At 60.3% G+C, this 24,156-nt stretch overlaps 1 protein-coding gene across 1 annotated transcript in view; it reads right to left on the minus strand.

Moving 5' to 3' along the window:
- Positions 1 to 24,156, minus strand: part of COL23A1 (collagen type XXIII alpha 1 chain) — a 278,834-nt gene that overhangs the window by 16,324 nt on the left and 238,354 nt on the right. The window contains exons 5-11 of the mRNA XM_037164065.2: positions 23,093 to 23,119; positions 7,573 to 7,599; positions 5,886 to 5,912; positions 4,888 to 4,914; positions 1,781 to 1,906; positions 866 to 901; positions 409 to 435 (exon numbers count right to left, since the gene is read on the minus strand). Of these exons, the coding sequence (XP_037019960.1) occupies positions 409 to 435; positions 866 to 901; positions 1,781 to 1,906; positions 4,888 to 4,914; positions 5,886 to 5,912; positions 7,573 to 7,599; positions 23,093 to 23,119 (297 nt within the window). The remainder of the gene's footprint in view (positions 1 to 408; positions 436 to 865; positions 902 to 1,780; positions 1,907 to 4,887; positions 4,915 to 5,885; positions 5,913 to 7,572; positions 7,600 to 23,092; positions 23,120 to 24,156) is intronic.

The raw sequence follows: 24,156 nt of genomic DNA on the forward strand, positions 1-24,156 counted from the left end.
TCCAGCTCCTTCTGGGAGGACCAGAGCCTGCCTCCCCACCAAGCAGGTGGCGCTCAAGGAGGCGGGAAAGAGCTCACGTCTGGAGAGGGCTTTGAAAGCTGACCTGCTTGCCCTGGCCCGTGTGGCTCAGTTGGTTGATATTTTTCTCTCTCTCTCTCCCTCCCTTCCCCTCTCTTTAAAAATCAATAAGCATGTCCTCAGGTGAGGATAAAATAACAAAAAAAGATCCTCACAACCTGGCGTGAAGCCTAGGAAGGAGAGTTTTATCATGCGCCCGTTTAACAGGTGAGTAAACCAAGGGCCAGGGAGAGGCAGTAACTTGTCCGAGGTTATGGAACTCCGTCTCCTAACCCTGCTGCCTGGGCTTCCGTGGGGGTGGGGTGGGGACGGGGATTGAGGAGCACTCACCTTGGGCCCTGGAGGTCCCTTTGGGCCCTGGAACAAGAGAAGAGAAGGTGTTAAAGACGATTCCAGAGGTTGCTCCTGTTTGTTCTTATCATCTGCCTCTTATGAAGGGCGACACCAAGGCCCAGGCAGGAGGGGGCAGGACTGTGGCCGGAACTGGCCGGTTCCAGGCCAGCTGCCTTGGACAGCTGCTCCTCACATTTCAAGCAGTGACAAGTGGGTTGTAGGCTCCCTCCTGAGGACGCAGGAGCCTGTGAGTGTCCTGCTGGGGCTGGAGCCCCGCCATCCCCCCGCCACCACTGCTGGGGGCAGGCAAGAGCTCAGGTGCGTGCACACAGACGGCCGCACACGCAACCTGCGTGCGTGTGTGTGTGTGTGTGTGTGTGTGTGTGAAAGAGGGGCTTTGGGCTGGAACCACAGTCCTGCCCGCCCAGGCCTCTGAAGTGCTCTGGGTACTGACCAGCTCGCCGTCTCGTCCAGCCTCTCCCTTGGGACCCTGAGGACACACAGAGAGAACAATGACGGGACAAGGGGCCTCACGGCCACCTGAGCCCACAGTACCTGAGGGACCCAGGGCTGAGCCCCAAGCCTATCTTTCCTTGTCAGCCTCAGCAGACCCTGTCCTCATGTCACAGGCACGAAAGTTGGGGCTCAGGGAATGACATGCCTCATGGGACAAGGAGTGGGTGAGCCAGTGAGTAGCTGCCCTGAGGGGGGACCCTGGTGGCAGTTTGGTGGAGATGCCGGCTTCACATCGGTGGGGAAGGCCGAGCTGGAGCCCCTGAGTTAGGGGAAGCGGCGGTACACGAGGTCTGGCCTTCGGGGTTTGGTGAGGACCAGGGCAGGACGACCGGGGCCGGCTAGTTAGTACCAGGGCAGGATGACTGGGGCCGGCTAGTTAGTACCGGGGAGGGGGAAGAAAGGGAGAGAAAGAAATTGGGGTTGGTAAAGATCTGCAGAGAAAGAGCCTACACATGTGTGTCAGGGCCAGGGCCAGGGCCAGGGTCAGGACTGGAAGGAGATCACAGCCAAGGGCAGAGTTGGGGTCTGTGGATCTCCTTGGAGTTAGAGCGGATGGGTGAGAGTTGGATCTGGAATCAGGGTTGAGTCTGTTGGGGGAGAGTTAGGGTCTGCACAGTGGTCTGAATGGAGACGTGGGTTAGGATTTGGGTATGAGTTTGGGGTCAAGGTCTGAATTGGGTCTAGATACCGAGGTAGTTTTGGTTTAAGGGTCTGGGTCCCGGGTACAGTTAGGGTTGGGTTTGAGTCTGAACCGGGAATAGGGCTGGGGGTGGGGTTGGTTTGGGGATCAGAATTTGGGTTTCTGGTAGGTGCAGGACCAGGTTCTGGGTGGTCCAACTCCATGCCTGCTTACCACTGGGCCTGGTGCTCCCCTGGGGCCATCTTTCCCAGTGTCACCGGGCGGGCCCCGAGCCCCAGGTGGCCCAGGGGGCCCTGGAGGCCCTGGAGGCCCGGCAGCTCCATCTTGCCCGCGGTCTCCCTGAAAGAGATGAGGCCTGGCATGACCCTGAGGGGGAAGGGAAGGGGCTCTGGTCTTCGTGGCAGTCTGACACCTTCCCCTTCCCCAGCCCTTGGCCAGCTCAGAGGCTTTGTTATTAGGCCTCCTGCCACTTTTTGGTGGCCACACAAAGGGACAGGTTCCTATATCTCAGCATAAGAGGCCAGCAGGACCTTTTACACTCCAAGGAATGTGCCGTCTCCTCACCTATGGGGCTTAGGTGACAGATGACACAGGCTGAGTGCTAGGAAGGCACACGTGCCTGCCCCGGCCCCCTTCCTCCCGGGAAGGGGGCAGCACACCTCCTGGCGGGTCCTCTCCTGCCTCCTTGGGTGACACAGGTGCACCCTTGGCATTTGGCCCAGAGAAAGGAAAACTCACGTTCCCACAAAAGCCTGTACATGAATGTTCACAGCAGCCTCATTCATGAAAGCCCCAGACTGGACACAAGGCACATGTCCTGCAGTGGTGAGCGGTTAGCCACCCGGCGCGCGTGTACCGGGACACTGCCCCGAGCAGTGAGCAGACCAGAACGGAGTGCGGACAGGACGCCGCATGTGCGCCTCTCACGGTGACGACGCACCCACAGGGAGGAAGCCAGTGTCAAAAGCTTACGGACGGCGGCGTTGCATCGACAAAGCGTTCTTGAAATGGCAATGTTAGAGCGAGCGCACACAGATTAGTGGCTGCCAGGGCTCAGGCATGGGGGCGGGGCCGGAGGGGACCTTGCGAGGACCTGGGTGTGCTGGCTGCACGCGGCTGCCACAGCGGCGCGAGCACATGCGTGGGCAGGGTGGGGGTCCGAGTGAGGCTGCCGACGGTGTTCGTTTCCCGGGGAGGAGATTGCACTGGGTGCCGCGAGAGTCACCGTGGGGGTGGAACTGGAGATGAGCATCAGGTGTCCCACTGCACGTGAGTTGACAGTTATCGCCACAGCAACAAAGAGGTGACGGGCCACACAGTCTCTCTCATGCAGCCCCAAACCCCCAGTTCTCAGGCTGATGTTAGTACCGGGTCAGACCTCAGGCCGCCAGAGCCCTCACCCTGTGGCGCCCCTTGCAAGGAGGGAAGACCATCATGCCCCCAGTGCTTCCTGCTTTCCCGGTGGTGCCCACTCAGTGCTGGCACCGGGCGCAGGAACGGGGGCATGTCCACTCACAGGGATGGCAGTGCCCAACCTCCCCGCACCCAGGCTTCGTGTGGGGTGGGCCCTGCTGTGGGCCCCGAGCGGATGGGCCGGGACACCTGGGGGCATCTCACCCGCTCCTGTGACCCTCTGGCCAGGGCACTGCCCTTGTCCGATTTTACAGAGGGGGTGGCCGGCGTCACAGAGAGTAGTCCTTTAACTAGGGTGACAGAGCGGGAAAGGCCACAGAGGCACGTGGTCTCTTTCAGTCGCCGTGTTTATCCCTGGGCCCCGTGATGTGAAAGAGCTGGACTCTCCAGCTGACACCCAGGTCACTCGCCATCCCGATGAGGAAGGGGACGGCAGCCCTCACCGTCTACCGCACGGCCAGGCCCTGACCAAGGGGACAGCACTCCAGGCCAAGGGGAAGGGCATGGCGTTCGGTTGGGTCTCCCAGCCGTGGATGCTGCTGGTGGGGGCCATTCCTGGTTTATTTCATGCCGTCGTAGGGAGAACTGGCAGACCCCCGTCCCCTGTTGCTCTTTTCACAGCTCAGGGCCCAGGCTGGGAACCACAGGCCCGGTTCTCCTGGCAGAGCACGGGCTCAGACCCCTGCGCAGGTCCCAGAGAGGGTCTCGGGCTCCTGCCCTGAGTTCCTCCAGCAACAAGGCGGGCTGGCTGCGTCCTCCTCCCGCTGGGATTGGCTGGCTGAGGGCTGACCCGGGGAACGTGAGGAGTTGAAGGGGACACGCCAGGCAAATGAGCAGGCCCAGACACCCCACTCGGCCAGTCTACCTTGAGGACGCGGCGATTGTACAAGTGCTGGTCTCTACTGATAAAGCCTGGGAGGAGCCGTGGGAAAACCATCTGTAGCAGACGGGTTGTGTGGTCAGAAAGGTGGGGGGTGAGGGACAAGACCACAAGGCAAAGCCACGTATCCCGGCCCTCGCAAAGGCGCTTGTGACGGGGAGGGCCTGACCCCTTTGTCTACGGAGGCCACTGTGCCCTCCTCCGAGGGTCCCACAGGGCCCTCGGCAGCATGACCTGGTCACTCCCCATCAAGAGCTGGGGGCTCTTTCTTCCTGCCCCCCATGAGCCCTGTGACAGAGGTGACCCCTAGAAGGCAGGGGCAGTGATGCTGTGTCCATTCTGCATACAGCTCTTCACAGGCCCGGCAGTCCCGGCTTCCTGCCTCTGGAGACGCTCGCTGCTCCTGGGAGCCAGGCCCAGCCAGCAGCCCCATGGACGCGGCCATGCGAGGGCTGTCACTGTGACCTGCCGGACCCGCTGCCCCTGTCTGCAACAGGAGGCCCAGCCAACCCCGGGGGCCGTGAGGGAAGTGACACATTGTGTAAGTCACTTGCAGGCCCCCACCTCCTGTTCCCAGGCAGGGTGCTGGGTGCCCACTTTTATGATTGAAACGAGTCTTCGCCTCAGAGGCTTTGGATGGGGCTGTTGCCCCGCTCACAGTTGGAGGAACTGCGCCTCAGAGGGGAGAGTGACCGCTCAGGGTCATTCGACTGATAAGTGGCAGAGCTCAGCCAGGGCTCAGGACTGCCGATCCTCGAGTCTCCCCCCTTCCTGGGGTGCCGCTCTCTCTGGAAGATCCATCTTTGGTCTGGGCCCGGTGCCAGCCCCACGGTCCGCCCACCCACAGTGGTGAGCATGCCTGGGACTCCCACCCAGGGCTGTTTCCGGGAGGCCTTGCGGCGGGACAGGCTGTGGGCGGGGGCGGGTGCTTGCCGGCCGCCCGCCCGCTGACCGCCTTCAGCAGGAAGTGCGGGGCGCGCTTCAGCAGAATGGGAAACAAACCGTGTAGGTCGAGCTGCAGTCTTACCCGGGGGCCAAAGTCTCCTGGTGCACCCTGGGAACAAACACCGGAGACGGGTCACTGCCACGTTCTCGCATTACTTCGATTTCTCTTTGGTTTCAAAGTCCCTGCCTCGATTGTTTCTATGACTTGGTGGCATCGGCCAGAACCCGTGGGAGGGCAATCAGCACCTGTGCTGACGGCCTGAGGGTCTCGTCTACGAAAGCCCTCAGACCACTACCCGCGGCAGTGTTCCCACGGCTCCGAGAGGCTGGTGGACACTGACCCGTGGAGAAGCTGAGGCCCACAGCGCTGGGCGACTTGCCGGAAGCCACCTACTTGATGGTAGAGGTGGAACGCAAACCCGAGGCTCAGCAGTGACGGTGGCCTGGAACACTGGGCGCCTGTGCCTACGTGACCCCCAGAGGGACTGGGGTGTGGGTGTGGCCCAGCCACCTCGGTTCTCCCCCGGAAGTGCCCCGTCAGCCCTGCCACACCGGGGTTGGCCCCGCCTCTCGCCCCTCTGACCCCACTATGGGTTATGGGACACACGCCCCCTCTCTCCTGCTCCCTTATGAGGCACTGAGGTCCCAGCCCCCTCGGGCTGTGGCTCGGCATTTAACACCAAGTGCCAGGAAGTCCTTCTCATAAGAGTAAGGGGCCATGATCTGTTCTCCTGGTGGGGGGTGTCCTCCCCCCACAGAATGCCACCCACAGTCATGGTTCCACCCCCGGGCAGTCCTGGAGCCGCCCCCTCTCACGAGTGGGAAATTGGTGATTCTGGGCAGACTGCTTTGGGTGTTGCTACATGCTGGTGTCAGAAGTCAGATTCAGCCCTCTGGGCACTTCACATTGTCAAATGCGAGCCTGGTTACTGTTATGGGAGGTGGGTGCCACGAGCCCTGCTTTGCAGATGGGGAAACCAAGGCTCCAGGAGGGGATGTGGCATGCCCACGGTCACACTTGGGGACTGGGGTTTGGAGACAGGTGTCTGGCATCCTCCCTCAGCCTCTGGTGTCACTTACCTTTTCCCCCTTGGGGCCCGGAAGTCCCTGGAGGAGGAAGGTGGAGAAGGAAGGAGCGTGAGTGAGGAAGACCAGGCCAGCCTCCTGCCAAGACTGGGTAGCTGAGTGGCAAACACACGAGCTTGCCAGCCCTTAGGGAGGCTGCCCGTGCTGACCCCAGGGAAGAGCCATGCCTCAGTCTTCAGCATGAGGGACACGGGAGGGTGGCCGGGGGGTCCCTGGCATCCTCTTTGGGCAGAGGGACCAATGCCAGGCACTGCCCCCAGAGAGTAGGTCCTTCCCTGCTGGGCAGCTGCTGTGCTGGGCACCAGTCAGGAGGCTGCTGCCCCTGCAGGCAGGTGTGTGAGAGGGGGTGGCCGCCCTCACTCTCCGCCTGCAGGGAAGTAGTTTTCCTTTCAGTCCCGCCAAGTTATCAGGCCTTCTGGGGAAGAAGGCCAGGCCACAAGGCCCACCGTTGGGCTCGGCGTCCCCAGGGTGGGGCTGGCACTCACTGGCCTCCATCCCTCCCCGAACTGCCCATTGCCCCTTCAGCCAGCCGTGGGTTTGCTGTTCATTCATCCGACAACTGGTCCATCCGTTCTGTCCTCTGCCCTTTACTAATGTGCCCCTCACGGGCCTCAGCCTGCTGCCTGTCCACTCATGTTCGCTGACTCGTCTGTTCAGCCATCATGGACCATATTTTGCCTGGTGTAATGTGCACCCACACTTTTGGCCCACATTTTCAGGGAAAAATCTTTTAATTTTTAATGCAATCATTTATTTATTTATATTTAGAAACAAACCCAGTGACCGTATTCCAGGGTATTATTTTGCTATGGGTATCACTGCTTTTCAGAGTTATACTTTTAACACACGTGCATAAATAAAAAACTGAAAGCATTTATATAGATACGGAATTGGTACTACCCATGTACAATGAGCATCCTTATTTTTCCCTCAGAAATTTGGGCAAAAAAGTGTGCATTATACATGGCAAAATATGGTATTTATCTACCCACTAGCTCGCCTATTCTTCCATGCATCCAATTATTTGGAGAATTATTGATTCATTATTTCCTTCCTACCTTCAGTCCATCTGTCCATCCATCCATCCTTCCAACCATTCATTTGTCTATTGGTCCATCCACCTGTCCAACCACCCATCTACCCATCCAGCCAGTCAGCTAGCCTGCCTGCCTTCCATCCATCCATTGCCCATCCATCCATCCATCCATCCATCTGACTATTTACTTAATACGCCATCTCCTGTGTATCTTATTAGGTCTGTTGAGGATGCCTGTGGGCCATAGACTCCTGATTGGGGTGTTGAGAGTGCTTCAGCCCAATGGCCACCATTACAGTTTTCAGACTGGGGGATGGGCTGTGCCTGGGGCTTGCTGGGAGGGCCTTGTATGTTTTGAGGGCTGACTGGGTGCCAGAGACAGTGCTGCCCCCAGCTCTGCACAGGCCCAGCAACCTTGGGCCTCCCTGACAGGTGAGAAGCCCCAGGCTTCAGGAGGCGACTAGGCCTCCCCAAGGTCGTGCAGTCAGCAGGTAGTGGAGCTGGATTTGAACTGAAGTCTGATGCCCACATGGCTTCTCTCTGAGCCAAGTTCTCAGGGGATCCTTCTCTCTGGCACCCCAGGGTTGCTCCCAACCTCACAGTGACAGCCCCATCCCAGGACCACCTGGAACTGCCCTCACTTACTGGCTTTCCATCCAGACCCAGCGGCCCCTGGAAAATGAGAGAGGGAGAGAGCAGAGGTTACATATGGGAAAGACATTTCTGCTGGCGTTATGACCCAGGGGTGCTACTGAGTTACGAGAGACCAAAGTCGTGCCAAGCCCGTGGCCCCAGGACATTTCGTGTGGATTTGGGGTGGGAGCATCTGGGTGTTGTTTGCTGCCCAGAAACCTGCTCGGACAACAGAGCCCCACGTCTGCTCCAAAGCCACCCCCATCCCGTCTCTACCTGTGGGGCTCGGGTGCACACCCACATCCCTCCGCTGGGGTGACGACGGTTCAGGGGTGAGTGGCCTGCTTGGGACTTTGAAAGGTGGTGCTTTTGGGCTCTTTTCACCTGATGGACCGAAGCCGGGCACTCTGGGGGGGTTGGGGAGGGGGGCAGCATGTGGCTGGAGAAGGAGGGAGCAGAGAGGAAAGCAGAGTGAGACAGAGTGAGAGAGGGGGGCTAAGGGCCCCTCTAAGGTGAGGTGGAAACCACAGGGCATTCTTCTCTTCCACTGCACATATGTTTTCCCTTCAGCCAGCTCGACCCACATTTCTGCCATGTGTAGTTTGTCGCGGACTAAATGTTTCTATCCCCTGAGCCCCACTATGGTGGCGTTAGGAGGCCTTTGGGAGGTGACTTAGTCAAGAGGGTGAAGCCCTCATGAAAGGGTCAGCGCCCTTATACGAGGGACCCTGGAGAGCTCTGTTCTGCCACGTGAAGACACAGCCAGAAGTCGGCTGCCTGTGACCTGGAAGAGAGCCCTCACAAACGGTGACCTTGCTGATCTTGAACTTCCGGCTTCCAGGACTGTGAGAAATCAATTTCTGTTGTTTGTAAGCCTCCTAGTCTGTGGTTCTTGGTTCCAGCAGCCCAAACGGACTAAGACACACCTGGGCAAGTCCTGAAGGCTCTTTCTGCTCCCTGCGTGGCTTAGGCCTTTGCAGGCAAAGGTCAGGGCTGAGGGAAGCAAAGCACGTGAGAGCCAATGCTGGGACCTGGGGCTCCTCACGGGTCCCTGGGGGCTCTGTCTGCAGAGAGCCAGTGACCCCACTGGGGGGGTCCCCCCCTCCATGTGGGCTGTAGAAGAATATGGGGGGAGGGGGTCTCAGACAGGGTCCATCGGCTCTCTGCAGACCCCTGTCGTCCTCTGGCCACCCACTGTCCTCTCATCCCCACACACACTTCACCCTTGACCCCAGCAAGTAACCGAGGCAGCTGCATTCTGCTGAGCCTTTTGAGCACCTGCTGGCCTCTCCGCTCCGTGAACTCCTCTCCCACAAGGACGCTTATCTTCCTCCCAGAGGCACGCTGCCTGCCCAGTGCCCACCACGTGGCCCGACTGCCCCCCGTGACGCACATATGGCCACCGTGAGGTCCACACAGGTCCTCCCGTAGATCCAGGGAACGAGTCTGGTCCCCACGTGCCCAGGGTTCGGGTGACGCACACGCTCAAAGAGTGTGTGTCGAGCAGCGTGCGCCGGGTCAAACCGTGGAGAGGAAGCGGGGAGCGCTGCGCGCAGTGCCACATGGGAATTGGGGGAGGGGCAGGCAAAGGGCTGCTGCGCCAGTTCCAGGCAGAGAGGGGGCCTGTCCGGCTTGGCGGGGAGGGCTGGGAAAGATTAGGGAGTGCTACCCTGAGAAAGTACCATTTGGGGATTTGACGCAGCACGTGTGTGTGTTCAAATGTGCATCTGTGTGGGACACATGGACAGAGAGGACACCCCAGTGAAGGGAGGAGGGAGCACGCCGAGGCCAGTCTCGCAGCCACGGGGTCAGCCCTGCCGCTCCCGGTGCGTCCAGCCGCTGTGGCTGCACCTCTGGCCGGGCCCTGGGGTCTGCGGAGCCAGGGCCAGGCCCTGCCATTCGGTCGCCCTATGTCCTGGTATCCGGAGGTCTCCGCCTCCTTCCCCATCTGCTCCTCTGCTCTTCCTCGCCTCCTGCGCCTGGTGAGAGGGACTCATCCCCGGAGACGCCCTCCTGTTCCCAGCGGGCCTTCCTGGCCCCACTCAGAGCTGGTCTCACGGCCAGGGAGTTGGCTGCCCGACCTGCTGGTGCTTTGGCTGGACCTCCAGGCCGCAACACCCCTTCCCCTGCCCCAGCAGCCAGCTGATCTGCGACTCCCCAGACCTGAGAGCTTGGGGCTCCCCCACCAGGCAGGACTCCAGGGCAGGTCTGAAAACTGGTCCAGTAAGTGCTTCCGGCCCCCAGTCCCAATCTGGGGGGAGACTGTGGGTGGGCGGGGGTGATGGCCTGGGGACAGCTGGGGCCTAGGGCAGGGGGCCCAGGCCCAGGGCTCCAGGTGAGCCCCAGCCCCAGCTCAGGTTCCCATCGCGGGAGGCTGACCCGCTGGCCAGTGTCCTCTTGGGGGCTCCTGGCGGTTCTGACCCTAGATTCACAAGCCGAGCCCTTCCTGCTCCAGCAGTCTGCTAGAACGGGGCCCTGCCCCTCCTCCACCCCGGGCTCAGGCCCTGCTAGGCCCCCTCAGGGCCACATCCCCGGTGTCTGCCCTGGGCCTCTCACGCAGGCCGGGCCTTCTAGTTGCCACAACACACACCAGGCCCAGTCCCAACCTGGGCCTTCAGTGGCCCCTGCACTTGGTCTTAATCATCGCAGAGGCCCCGTCTTACAGAGCAGGACCCTGAGGCCCAGCGAGGGCAGACTACACTGCCAGTAGCAGGCCAGGGCTGGAGACGGCCAGGGCTTCAGTTCTGTGTTTTCTCTGCACGGAAGCCCCTGCAGTGACCTCGCCTGGCGCCCAGCCACTCTCGCCCCTCTTGTCCGCCCTGCTCCATCTGGGGCACTCACCTGCCCCTGCCCGGCCGCCCTGACTGGTGTGGCTGCCACCACAGACTCGGGGTGCACCTGCAAGTCCTGCTGAACTGAGCCTGGATGCGGCTCAAACTCTGCCCCTCTATAAATCCACATGGATTGAAAAGGAGACTAAGGTACAGCTTGGAGGCTCCTTCCGCTTCACGCGGCAGGAGGGAAGACACCATCACGTCACGGCCGTCACCCCGGCACCAAGGGAACCGGCCACAGGGCGCCCTGATGAAGCCTAGGGGAGAGGGTGCCCTGCCCCTGGGGACCACAGCAGGGAGGTGCCCCACAAGTGCCCCTCGCTCCAGGCTGGCCGAGCCCCGTGCTGCCCTTCGTGGCACCTGCCACCCCAGCAGGCAGAGGCGGGCGCCATGGCAGTCTGCAGGTGATGAGCCCGGTCGGCGGATGGCCCAGGGGCTGAACTCAGCCCCACTCTCCCTGTGGCGCTCTGGCCCTGCAGCAGAGGGTAGTGGGGTGACAGGTGGCCACCCTGGGGACCCGCGGGACAGAACCTCCCGGGCCTTCCCAGCATGTCCGTCTCCCCTGCAGAGCAGACCCTCTCGGGAAGGGCCGCCTGACCCCACTCGTACCCTGATGCTCCAGGGAGAGTGCTGGGTCAGGCAGACACGTCTGCCATGGGCCTGGGAGAGCCAGCCGGCCTCTGAGCCTCAGTGTCCTCACTGCCCAGGGGCTCCCGCCGGCTCTGGGGTTCAGAAAAGCCCGCCCCAGTGTCTCATGGGCACTTCTGGTGCCCCGGGTGTCACGCTGTTCCCTGTATTCTGTTCCACCCCGCGGAGCTCTGGTGCAGCTGCAGGGCCCCTGCTCTGTCCCCCCAGGCCTTGCTTGAAGGGCCCCTCTGAGGGGAGCACCCCAGGGGGAGGCTGCGTGTGCCCCGCCTGTTTGCTGAGGAGCTGGGTCCCTGCCTTCCAGAGGAAATTGCGTGGCCAAGCTCCCAGGGGTGGGAGGGTGTCAGAGGAGGCAGGGCTCTGTGTTCAGACGTCCTGTGACCGGGTCCCAGCTTTCCCAAGTGCCAGCTGGGCCACCTCATCTGTGACAGGGCCTCCCTGCCTGCTGACCTGCGTGTGGGGGTGCTGTGGGAAAGGGGCTTTGTGTGCTGAGGGAAGCAGCCTTGCTGGCTCTTCCTGCAGTTGTCTCCCCCCCCCCCCATGCTGCCTTTCCCAAACTGGTGTCCCGTGGAACACTGCTCTGAAGAAGGTTAATAGGCTGGCCTGGGGAAGGCGATGGTTCCATGGTCAAGAAGTTTGAGAAACAGTGGCTTAGAGCCTGTGAAATAGGTTTCTTTCCTGCATGATTCAGCCGAGCCGTCACCCTGCTTGCGTCTCTGGGAGGGCAGTGTTCGCAGCCGCACTGGGCCCTCATCCCAGGCCCTGGCTGAGCCTCAGCGAAGTAGCTGGGATGGAGGGTGGGGGCGCAGGCTGTGCAGACCATCTGTGGGCCCGGCGTTGCCATGGGCTAGAGGGGGCCCGAGCCTGGGTCTGGGTGCTCCGAGAGGAGAAACTCCCTGGGGAAGGGCTGGGGCAGGTCCAGGCTGAGTGTCCCAGCAGGTGACAAGCTGGTCAGGAACAGAGCTGGGCGATGTGAAAGGGGCACAGCCCCAGCCTGGATGGAGGCACGGCCTCGGGGGCAGGGGTCCTGTTCCATCCTAGGAGCCCTCCCCTGCCTCGGACCACAGGGTGAAGGGCCCTGCCTGGGGTCAGACCCCTCCGAACCCCAGCTTCCACAGGGTGGGTGACCCTGAGGTTGGGACGCCACAGCACCACGCCGGCAGGCCCTCCGTTCCCATAGACTCCCTCGCTGCCGGATCGAAGCTGGGAATTAGTCACCAGAGGTTTCCCGCCGCCCAACCTCACAGCTGTGTACAAGCCTCGTTCTGCTTTACATCCCTCCTTCCCCAGGCAGAGCCGCCCCAGGACGGCTCTGGATGGGAGAAGCAAGCGAGGCCCTGGGCTGCCCGTAAGAAGCAGGCCAGATGGGTAGAAGGCCGCCTTCCCCCTGCCCTGCCCCCCAGGGACCAGAGTGTCCTTGAGCCTCAGTTTCCTCATCTCTAGATGGAGGCCATGTTGTCTCCTCTCTCACGACAAGTTCCACGGGTCCCAGTCAGCCTCCTGTCTCTGTCTCCCCCTCTCAGACCAGCCCAATACTGGAGACCTGGAGGTGCTGGGAGGTGACCGCCCTGCAGCCCTCTCAGTGGCCAGCAGGGGGCACCAGGCTCTGCCCTGGTGGGGGCTCTCATCCCCTCCTCCACCTCCCGCACCGTGGGATGTTTTCTGAGCAGCACTGCACAGAGGCATTTTCTAATAAAATAATGATACAGTGGCCAAAGAGGGCGGTTTCTTGGTGAGGCTCAGGACGTGTGGCACGCTGGCTCCAGTGTCGCTGGGGAAGTGAGGCCTGGGGGGAGGGGGCGCCTGCCGCAGGGGCACTGTGTGGGCGGGGAGCCCCCACGCCAGAGGGGCTCCAGCCCAGCGATCCATCAGCGAGAGTCTGCTGTCGAGCTGAACTCCATCAATAAACGCGCCGTGTTTCCGGGCAGCCGGCCGCGAGGGCTCGGTCCAGCCATGGCTGAGTGCCTGCCATGCTTTCTGGTTGTGATTAACGCTGACGGCTCCTGTCAGGCATCGGAGGCCTCCAAATGCGCCAGGACGGCCCCTGGATGAGGGGGCTTACCAGGATTATCAGTCCGGGCCCAGTAATTACGGCCCAGATGTTGACAATTCATCAAATTACCAGGCCACTGGGGCCTGGGGTCCCGCCGGGGACGTGTACATTCCTCTGTGGAGACTGTCATTAGGGCGTCTAGTGTGTGCCGGGTGGGTGGGCAGGCCCTGGGGTCGGTGGTTCCACATGGGGCAGATTCCTCAGGCCAGGCTGTTCGCACACAAGCCACGGCTGCACGACTGTCAGGGTGCAGCGGTTTCCCAGACGTGAGCCCTGCACTTGGGAAGGGGGAGAAGAGAGGACCCTCTCTTCGCAGGTCCTGCCTGGCTGCATCCTAATCCCTCGGGCATAGCTCGGCCCAGTTCCTCTGGAGAACCCCTTCCTGGGGTCTGGGAACTCTGCGAGTGGGCCGTGCAGTCACCGGGGCACCCCAACTCACAGCGGGCGAGGGAGTGGCTGGGCTTTGGCTGGGGGGTCCAGGGAGGCTTGGAAACCAAGGACAATGCTGCTGTTCCCCCTCCCCAAACCCGGACTCCTCATTGGTACAGCAAAGGGCTGGGCCTGTAGCCAGATTTGACTGAGAACATGCAGTTAAAAGCAAAACAAAACAAACAACTAACTGAATTAGTTGCAACATTTAAAAATTGTGACATTTCACATAAACATCCAGAATGCAAGGTTTTCTAGAAAAGTTGGAAGATCTCACACACCGGGGTCCCCATGCCTGGCAATACCTGCTGTGCCCAGTGCTCCTTCCACTGGAACCCCCAAGGCCGTAGGTCTGTCCCTCCCCACTGCTGCACCCCTGGCCTGCTGCCCCATCAAGGGGACAGGCCAGCTCTGGAGGGGCATCTGGGTTTGTAACCCTTGGCCTCTTGCGGCTCTGCAATTCTGTGCGGCTGGGAAGCCAGCTGGCTTCTATTTGGGAGAGAGAGCACGCGAAGCGCGCTGGAAGCAATTACATGTATGTCCACATGACACGTCATGGCTAGAAGAGGTGGTACTGTGCCTTTGAACTGATCCTCCAATACCTGTTTAAACCACACATCTGCCAGTCACACAATTACCCTGTCAGGTACCAGGAAAAACTTCCCCGGGGGAGGGGTGGTCAGCAGCTGCCACTGCCGGTGGGAGGATGGGAGACTGGCCGGTGGGCCGGGCTGTTTGCCTGGGCAGCCTCAGGTCCCGGGTCTCCAGCTCAGGCCTTAGGGGCTGGTCTGGTGGGAGACCCCGGAAGTAGCAGACAAGCCAGGCACCCATTTTAGTGGCAGCCTGCTGGGGTGGAGTTTGAGCAGGACGGAGCAGTGGCCGCCAGAAGGGTGACACCCCAGCATGGCTTTAGTGACCTGAGGGAGACAGCCTAAGGGAAGCAGCCTGCCCGGGACAGCACGGCTCAGAAGGTGTGACTGAGACCTGGCCTGACCCCAATGCCAGGGCGCAGGGCAACGGGACAGCTGGCAGTAGACCCGGAGGCTGGGGGTGCCCTGCAGGGGCCCCTGATGCCCTGGCCAAGCCCAGGCCCCACCGTTCCCCATGCTCACCTGCACCCGCCAACCTCACCTATTTCCGCACCTGGCCAACCCTGTAAGGCAGCAGTGAGCTTGCGAATGAGCCCGCAATTCTGGCTCTGAGCCATCTCTCCAAACAGTCCTGGGGCAGCCTCCACCAGCCTCCCTGCCTCTGCCCCCTGGGCCAGCCTCCCTGCACTTCGGAGGAGCAGGGACACCCTGATGGCTATGTCCCTGACCTGCAGACCTCACAGTGAGCTGCACACCTGCCCTGGAGCCCGTTTCCTCCTCTGGGAAGTGGGTGGGATGTGGGTGGAATGGCTCCCCACAGGTAACGTTGCCCGGCCAGGAGCATGGCACCCAGGGGGCTGGGGGCATGTGACTGTGATTTGCAGGGCCGTTTCTGGGGGGAGAGTCCAGGAGAGGGGTGGAGCTAGAAGACACAACCCCTTGCCTTGTCCCCTGGATGTCCCACACTCTCCATCAAGATTCCCCTGCCATCTCTGAGAAGCCTTCCTCAACCCCCCGTCACCGCATAGTGCAGTGTCTCAGTTCCAGACCCACGCCGACTTCCCACCACCTCCCCTTCCACAGTGACTGTCCCCAAGGCACCAGTGCCACCGCTGGCCTGGCTTGGAGGGGCGTCCGTGAGTCTACGAAGTACCCTCCCCAGGCTCCCCCAGCTGGGCTTGTGCCATCTGGTCCCACTGCGTAGGGGTCCGAGCAGCTCCCAAGAGTGAGGCCCCATTGGTGGGACACCTCCGCCTTCATCTTCTATGGGGGACCACGCACTGGGTCAGCCTCCCTGGATGCCCCGGCTGACGGGTGGGTGTGCACACCCCCAGAGACCAGGAGCTGCTCCCTGGGCAGCCCGATGGGTTTGCAGTTTCTGTTCAAGCCTGGCCCTCCCCAGGTTGGGGCCGCTGCAAATTTTCTCCACCTTGTGGCCCCGAGGAGGCAGCCAACAGCCTCAGTGAGTTGCGTTCCCAGGGCTGTAGACCTGTTGCCCCACCCTCGTGCTCTGCTCTCTTGCCAGCTTGGCCTCTCCCTAGGCCCTCTGGACGTTTCCCCTGCAGCTCCCCACTTGTCAGCACCCACCTGGCCTTCTGACCTTGGCTCCTGCCTCCCTTCCTCCCCTGCCTCCCTTCCAAATTGCCGCATACACAGTGAGAACACAGTAAGAATCGAACGTGGTTTCTCACAGGATGCAGTGCCGGCCTGCGAGCACCAGAGGGCGCCGTTGACCTGCTCTGGGCGCCGCTGACGCCGGCATTCAGGCCCAGGCCTGGGAGGGCAGCGCCCGGACATTTGGGGACGCTGGCTGGGGAGGGACTCCTTCAGTCCCCTGGTCTCCCCCTCGTGAGGTCAGTGACCATCACAGTGGCAGAAACTGTCATTCACTGAACCTAGCCTGTGTGCCCAGTGGTAGGGTCCCCCAAACTGCAGAAGAAGCTTAGGGACATGATTGAGGTCAGAGTTCACAGACCCCCAAAGCCCAGTGTCTCTCCCCTGCACGGACAGCACAGGGGTCCAGTCCCCGACTTCAGCAGAAACTGCGTGGACCAACTTCATGCCCAAACACCTGCTTCTCTCAGGTGCATTTACCTGGAAGACCAAAGTTTGCCTCAGTGACCTGGTGCTGCTCTGGAGCACCCTCTTCTACACAGTGTGGGGGCGGGCTGGGGGTGCTCTGCTGCCTGGGGCAGCGGAAGAGGCCAGCCAGCCACCAGTCTGGAGGGTCCCACTCGGCACAGATGCCGTCACAGGCACACCCGTGGACACCGGAGGGCAGGACAAACCTCCTCTGCCTGCCCCTGCAGGGCCACCCCTAAGTGCTCCCCGGAAGCTGGACTAGGGAGCAGGCATCTCGGAGGCTGGAACCCGTGGCTGGGGTGCCCTGGCCCCCACCTGGAAGGTGGGGGAAGCTGGAGAGAAAAAGTGAGGCATCTGGGAACTGAGAGCAGAAGCGGCAGCCGCACACAGGTCTCCCGTCTCTTAGCCGCCCCACATGTGATGCTGGAGGGGACTCAGGGGACACAGCAGGAGCCCAGGGCTCCTGAGTCACGGCGCACCTGCTCTGGGCTGGTGAGGGACCCTAGGGAGCAAGGCCAGTGTGGTGGCCCTTTCCTGAGCCTGGCTGTGCCCACCGGCTTCCAGTCTGGGGCTTTCTCTTTGTGAATCTGCTTTCCCCCGGTCCCCGCCTCCTGGAGGCCTGGGGGGCTGCCTGGGTCGGCGCAAAATGAGATGTAGGATGTCAGACTCCGACAGCAGATGACTGCGTTCGGGATGTTCCAGAGAGTCATTTAGCTCATTACATTTTTACAATCAAAGCTGTGTCTGAACCACGAGGGTGCAAGGAAGCGTGCGAATGCGGGCTGCTCTGTGGTCCTTTGTTCACTTGATTAATTCCAAACAGTCCAACTGAGTCATTCATTTCAAAATTGGTCCCAGGCTGAGGCTGCCCCGTGGCTCACGTTTCAGTCGGAGCTTCTGTTGTCCCGGGGGTCTCTGCTGTGCAGACCCTGCCCCCCGCGGCTCCTGCCCGCTTAGCCAGATGGGCCCTGAGCACTGGCCCGGGCGGCTGGTGCTGCCAGGCGTGAGGAGCCCTGGCTCTGGCCCCTCACTGGGATTCCGGCTTCAGCTGCAAATGATTGCAGCCACCTCCTGCGCGGACGGACCCTTTCCTCGGTCTCTGTCGCGGAGCAGGGGGGCCTCCGCGGTTCGCACATCTGTCCTCATCATGGCGGGTGTTCCCTGGCCTCCAAACTCTTCGGCTGGGTGAGTAGGGGGCCTTCACTCAGCGTCACCTTCTCTCCTGGCCCTGCCTGCCCTCGGAGTCACCATCCCAGGCACATGGGACCACACAGCGCCCTCTGCCGGGCTCCCCGTGCCCGTCGTGCCACACGGAACCCTTTCCCCTCGTCCTCCTGCGGATCAGTGTCCCTCTCTGTAAGGCCTCCTCGGTCCCAGGCGGCGTCGGCCCCTTTTCCTGCAGGTGCGGAGCAGCCCCGCCCTCTGCACAGTAAAGCTCTCTGTCCCGGAGGGTTTCACGCTCAACTCGGGGACAGAGGGCAGGGTGCGGGTCAGCGGGGGGGAGGTGACAGACCTTCATCTGTGGTCAGAATCCTAATAGAGGTGGCTGGGCACAGAAAGCTACTTAATGAAACAACTCAGCGCCCAAATCAGCAGGGACCTACAAACGCTTGCGGGCTGGAAGGTGTGCTTCCCAGGCCAAGGGCCCTAGCGCCTTCACTGGGGCAGCGCGGAGTGAGATGACCCGCAGCTCTGGGTCTGCAAGAGGAGGCGCGCAGGCCTGAGTGACGAGCCTTGGCCAGCACGGGCCTTTCACACTGGTGCCATCTGCAGGGCAGAGAGTCAAGGGGACTCCGGAGGCCAGCCTGGCAGGAGGACAGCCCCATGTGGGCCGCGAGTGTCTGCAGGAAGAAGCCAGGCCCATGCATTTGCTTCAGTGAGATCTGAGGAAGGGGCGTGGCCGCTCACAGCCTCGGTTTTCCAATCCACAAAACAGGCACAAACTGTAACGCCCAGGGCCGGGACTCAGCAGCTCCCCGACAGGCCGGGACCTGACACTTCATGACTGAGAAGGATGCTTTTCTTCCTAATTTCTAGTAACGAGGATGACACAGGCGCATGAGTGTGGAATAGGAAAGTAGGTGGAGCGGAGCAACGGATTCTTCAGTTAAACTTGCTTTGTTGTTTTTGTGTTTTGGGGAAGCAAGAAAGGGTCTTAACAATTCGGGAATGAGGTGGACAGCAGCGCATGGGGGGAGAGCCCAGGACCGGGTGAGAGAGGGTGAGGAGGGGAGATGGAACATGTGCTCCAGACCCACGTACTGACCTTCATACTGAGGGAGCAGAGACGCGGCCTGGGTGCCCATCGGGCTCTGTCAGGCCTGGGGATGGGGTCTCAGCCAAGTCCTGACGCCCTCTAAGCTCAGCTTCCTCACCTGCCAAACAGGGCGGACACCCTAACCTCCGGGGCGCGGGGGCACCTGGGAGCGTGCACAGAAGCAAGCACTGGACAGTCTGCCTGCTGCCCCGGTATGATGGAAGGGCTATGGGGGAAGTTCTCTCTTTCGGTTTCCTCTAGAGGGACATTCTCTGAGCCCTCGGTGTGCCGCGCCTCCGATTTGGGGGACAAGTGGTTTCTATAGCAGAACCAAGTTTTCCTGGCCTTCGGGATTCTCTACTCCATGGAGCCCCGAGACCTACCACCTTCCCGTTCCTTGCTCGCTTCCTTCAGCCACAAGAGCCGTACGTGCGCTCTCCCCTGTCAGGAGCTTGTTTCCCCCAAGATCGCAGCATCTCTGACCTCATTTAAGCCTCAGCTCACATGACGTCTTCCCCAAGGGCCTTCTGGTTATTCCAGCCAAAGGAAGCCGGCCCATTCGCCCAGCCAGGTCCCGCATCACGTCCTGGCTTGGTTCTCTTCTGGTGTGTTGCTGCTCGAAGCTGCCATGTTGGCTCATTTGTGTGCATATTGCTCATCTCCTTTCCCCTCCAGGCAGAGGCTTGTTTCTCTTGATCTGTGCTGGTCCAAAGACCGAGAAAAGCACTCGGCACAGAGTCACGATGGAGGGGCCAGCGCACTGGCTCACCACCCCAGGACCGCAGCCCAACACCCCCTCATCTGCGCAAATGCAGAGAAATATTAAGCCCTGGAACATGTTACCAAATATACATTTTTAAAAATCCTCACTTGAGGATATGTTTATTGATCTTAGAGAGAGAGAGAGAGAGAGAGAGGGAAACATTGATCGGTTGTCTCCTGTATGTGCCCCAACTGGGGATTAAACCCGAAACCTAGGTATGTGCTCTAACTGGGAATCGAACCCATGACCTTTTGGAGTGTGGGTCAACGTTCCAACCAACCAAGCCACCTGGCCAAGGCACCAAATATGCATTTTTCAAGAAATGTTTAAATTACACTCTGAAGGTGTAAAACAAACCAGAAAGTTACTGTCATTCCACAGTAAGAGTCAGGAAGGTCAAATACCAAAGAAGACGAAGAGTAACGATGTTTATGTTGTAAACAGGAGATAACGTGATGTTTTAATGTTTTCCGGACAAAAGTCCAGGGGTGGGCGAGACTCGCATCCTGCCTGAGAGACAAGTCTTTTAATCGGGGAGAAAAAGGGGGATGGTGATAAGAAAGCTCCAGGAAAGGCACAGCAACGCCAGCTTGTTCCTCCCGCTCTGCCCCACGGTGCACTGGCCCCCAAAGACTGCCACTGACTCTGGTCCATCTCTGTGCAGCCCCGGCAGTCAGCACAGGCTGGGACATGCCTCACGGTTCGCTGAACAGAGCCAAGCCTGCTAGTTAGGAGGCGGAAAATTCACTTTATCAAATGCAAGTGTCAATTACTCCCCCAAAATGCAGCAGTGCTGTACCCAGTGCTGCTCTGCAGGCCCCACTCACAGTGTCCTGAGCTCAAAATTCCCCTCTGCGGTTGATGCCCTGTTATCTACTGTCCCCGGACCAGCTGAGATCTGGAAACTCTCAAACCTGGTGATTTTCTCTTTCAGTGCTATACCTGCAATTACAAACTCGGCCACAAGGTGGCAGTTAGAATCACAGAAACCTGTCAAAACTAGTTTAATCTCTAAAACTACACACCTTCAATTAAAAGAACGTAGTACACACACCTAAATTTGAAACAAAATACAAATTTACACACACGCATACACACATCTATTTTTTAACTTGTATTGCATCGATTTAAAGGTACAGCTCGGGGGAACATGCAGGGTTTGTTCGGGGTTGGTGGGAATATAAATTAGTACCACCTCCTGGGGGGCGATTTGGCAATGCACATTGAGAGCCTTGCACACGTGCGGGCCCTTTGGTCCCACAGTCCAAGTTCTAGACATTTATCCTAGGGAGGTAATCGTAGACTAAAAGGGTGAAGAATTGTCAAAATAGATACCATAACTTGGAACCCAGTTAAATAAATTACATATGATAGAATACCAGGTAGCCATTACATCCTATAAGAATTCTTAATGATGTGGGAAAGTCTCATGGTACATTAATTGAAAAAAAAAAGAGCTACCAAAAAAATACTCACTGTAATTTCAGCCTTAGACTAAGAAATAAAAGAAGAAACTTGCGTATAAAAAATGCTGGAAGAGCAAACACCAAAATATTGGAAGGACTTGTCTGTGGGTCACTGGACCGAGGATGGCCGCTTCTTCTGCTTTTGTGCTTTTCTCTCTTGGGTGGGGGGCGGTGGGCTTTATAATAAATACCCTTCAGTTGTCATGGGGGGTGTGAGGGGTGTTCAGTGAAGTCTTGTGGCAGAAAGGATGGGCCAGGGGGCTGTGGACACGGCCCGCAGAACCTTGCTAGGCCGCTTCCAACCCCAGAGAGTGGGGGCCTCCTGTGTCCTCCCAGCCCCGACTCTGGGCTCTGCAAAGGAACCGGGTTGCAGCAGGCCTTGCTCAGGGGAGGGGATGAATTTGGAAAACTCAGCTCAGTCTCCATCACAACCTTCCTGGGGACTTTTTCCCTGTTCTTAGTTCCCTTTAGGAAGTGACAAGGTGCAGGCACAAACTAAAATTAAAAAAATCCAAAAATCCTCCGAGGCAGGTTTTGAAGTTTACTAGGTAACCAACTCCCTTTTATGCAACCAATAGTTCTCCAAACGCTGCCGCTGCCCTTGGGGGGATTGGAATGATTTCCCAAGCTCCTCCTTCCTCCTCTTGAGGCTTCTGGCAGGAGGAGAGAGCGAGACATTCCCGGGGGGCTCTGGCTGTGTCACTCCCGAGCCCTCTGGCCCTGTGGGCGTGATGTCCCCCCCCCATGGTGCTCTGAGAGGCCCTGCGGCCTGCCCGAGTGTGCACGGCTGAGCCAAGACCAGACTTGAGTCTCAGCGACGGGACTTGGGGTGATGCTCCGTGCTCAGGTGCCTCTGGGGCCGCTCCTCTGACCTCTGGGATGACCTCTGGGATGACCATGTGGAGCGCAGGGCTCTGTGAACAGACCCCAGGCTGGGGGCCAGGCTCTCCACCCATCAAGAGCTGGGGCTTTCAGCCCCAAAAGCGGGAGTCCGGACGGCTGCCTGCCCGCCCCCTGCCCACATGTGCCTCCTCCGGCCTGTTGGCCCCACGGAAGGGCCAACCCACCAGGCAGCATGAGAATGCGGATGCTGGGAGCCTCCCAGGCGGGCACACAGGGTCTGCAATGAGGCCAGCCTCGCCAGGGGCGAGGCCCAGGCTGGTGTGGAAATGGCGGTGGGCCTGCAATCGGGGCTGCGCAACTTCAGGAAAAGGGGGCTCTCAGCCCTGTGAGAGACATCGGCTTCCCCTCCCCTGAGGCCTGGTGGGGCCTGCTCCCAGCGGCTTCCCAGCGGTGGCCGGTTGGAGGGCCGAGTGCAGGCAGCGAGGAAGGTTTGCGGGACCCAACCCACCTCCTTCCCCACAGCTCCAAGCTCCGCGTCCCACGTCCACCCCCCGCCTTGCCCCGAACCCAGTATGGGCTGCTTTGGGCATGAGGTAAATGCTTCCAGGGTCCCCACAGAGTCCCCGAGGGCCTGGCAGCTGATGGTTCTATGCTGCCCTCACCTCCTCATTTGACCCCAACCCCGGGGCCATGGGTGAGGTCTTCCTCGCCCTGGTTCACACAGCAGGAGCCTGAAGATCCGAGAGGGGAGCACCTTCCCCTAGGCCACCTAGCCTGAGGCGCCAGCTCTGGCCGGCCCCCGGCCCCCTGCCTGCCCCCAGCCTCCGGGGAAGGCAGCTCCTGCAGACCTGGGACCCATCTTGCCTCCATCACCAGCCCCTCCTGGTTCTGAACAGGTCTGGCCATTAGAGAGGCCCCTGAATCAACCCATGTTTCCCTCCCTGCATCTCTCTGGCTGCAGGCCCAGAGCAAACACAGCCTCCGACTTGACGGAGGACTTGCCCGGCCCGGTCGCAGCAGGACGTCTGTGCAGCGCCCGCTGCCTTTCAGCTCGCTCCTTGCGTGGCCCCAACCAGCCTGGGCTAGGGGCACTGAGTCCAAACCTAAGCTAAGTTTTAGGTTTAATTGTAAAAGATCTGACCAGTGATGGCACCACAAAGGCCAAACTGGAACCCAGCCAGTCTGGGGACCTGAGCAGAGACACCGTGGGGCTGGCGAGACAGGCAGTTCTCTGTGTACTGGGAAGAGGGCGCTCTGCAGCCAAGGCGGGAAGAGCAGTGCTGGGCGGGCACTGAGCTTGGGGGGGGTGGTGGCCTGGGGACCCCAGGGCGATGCCTTCTCAAAGCCTCGCTGCTTTGCCTGCAGGGCAGCTGGAGCTGCGACCACCCTCAGGCCAGCCGGCCACACCCGCAGGTCCTTCCTACCCAGAGCTACTGCTAGTCCCGCGGAAAGACCAGAGCCCTGAGGAGCAGAGGAGGAAGGAGCGCAGACAGTTCAATAAAAGGCTCAGAGGGAGGGTGCTGGCTTGGGAGGAAAGGGCAAAGAGAGAAAAAAATAAACGGCAAATTACCGGGTAGCCATCTCGTCCTGATTGCCCCTGTGGTAATTAATACGTCATTAATAATCAGACTTTCTGCAGAAACACCACATGGCAACACTTAGCATTCAATCAGGGCCCCCCAGACTCCTCTGCCCCCCAGTGTTCGAGAGTTTGCAGTGGAGGCTGCTGGTGGGTAGCCTTTACGGGGAGACTCGGGGCTCTGATGGGTCTGGGGCTTGGAGCACCCGTGTCCTGCGTCACTGGGCCAGGCTGAAGGGGCCACCAGGACACGCACCCACGTGAGTCCTCCCCACACCACTCAGCACCATGGCCAGGGCCACATGGGGACACGGGGTTCCCAGGGGCCGTGTCACAGCCACCGTGGAAAATGCTCCTATACTGCTGAAGGGCTGAGAGCGTGGACAGGGTGTCCTGCCCGCCGCTGCCCCGGGATGGGCAAGCCAAGGAAGCCGGCCCTGGCAAGGCCAGGGAGGCATCCCTGCTTCTGCCCCACGTGCTCGGAGCAGTGCCCGCCTGCCCGCGTCTCAGAGGCTGGCATCCACCTCAGGCGGCAGCTTCGGGGTTCTGCATTGCTTAAAACAATAGTTTTACAGCCGAGTTCAAAACCCCTGCTCCCCAGCCCCCCGCATGACGCACTGCAGCCAGTTCACACGGGCTGCCTCCATGTGGTCGCCGGGACTGACTCAGCCGCGGGAAGATGCCGCGGCCCGTACACCTGCACATTCCTGCTGGCTCACTCTGGCTCCGCGAGGCGCTGCGTGCCTCCAGCAGCCCGGATCCCGAAGGGGGCGATCGGGAAATGAATCATGGCAAGTGGAAGTCAAAAATAAAACAGCTCATCCCAAAGGAATTCCTTTAGAAGGTGCGTTTTGGCTCAGTCAGATTCTCAATGTGCTTCTGGGGTGCCTTTGCCAGGACTTAGCGGGCTGCCCACAGGCAGGCTCGTCCTGTTTCTTGGAGAAGAACCTGAACGCAGTGGGCTACACCCTGTGTTCAATGCTGCCTGGCGATGCCAGCGCGGCTCCCCCCCCCTCCTACTCCCCCCCTTTCTCAAACCCAGTGGTGGCCAGCTG

The sequence above is a fragment of the Artibeus jamaicensis genome, unplaced genomic scaffold (genome assembly GCF_021234435.1).
Source record: "Artibeus jamaicensis isolate MK-2021 breed Jamaican fruit bat unplaced genomic scaffold, CSHL_Jam_final contig_1085, whole genome shotgun sequence".
Lineage (NCBI taxonomy): Eukaryota > Metazoa > Chordata > Mammalia > Chiroptera > Phyllostomidae > Artibeus > Artibeus jamaicensis.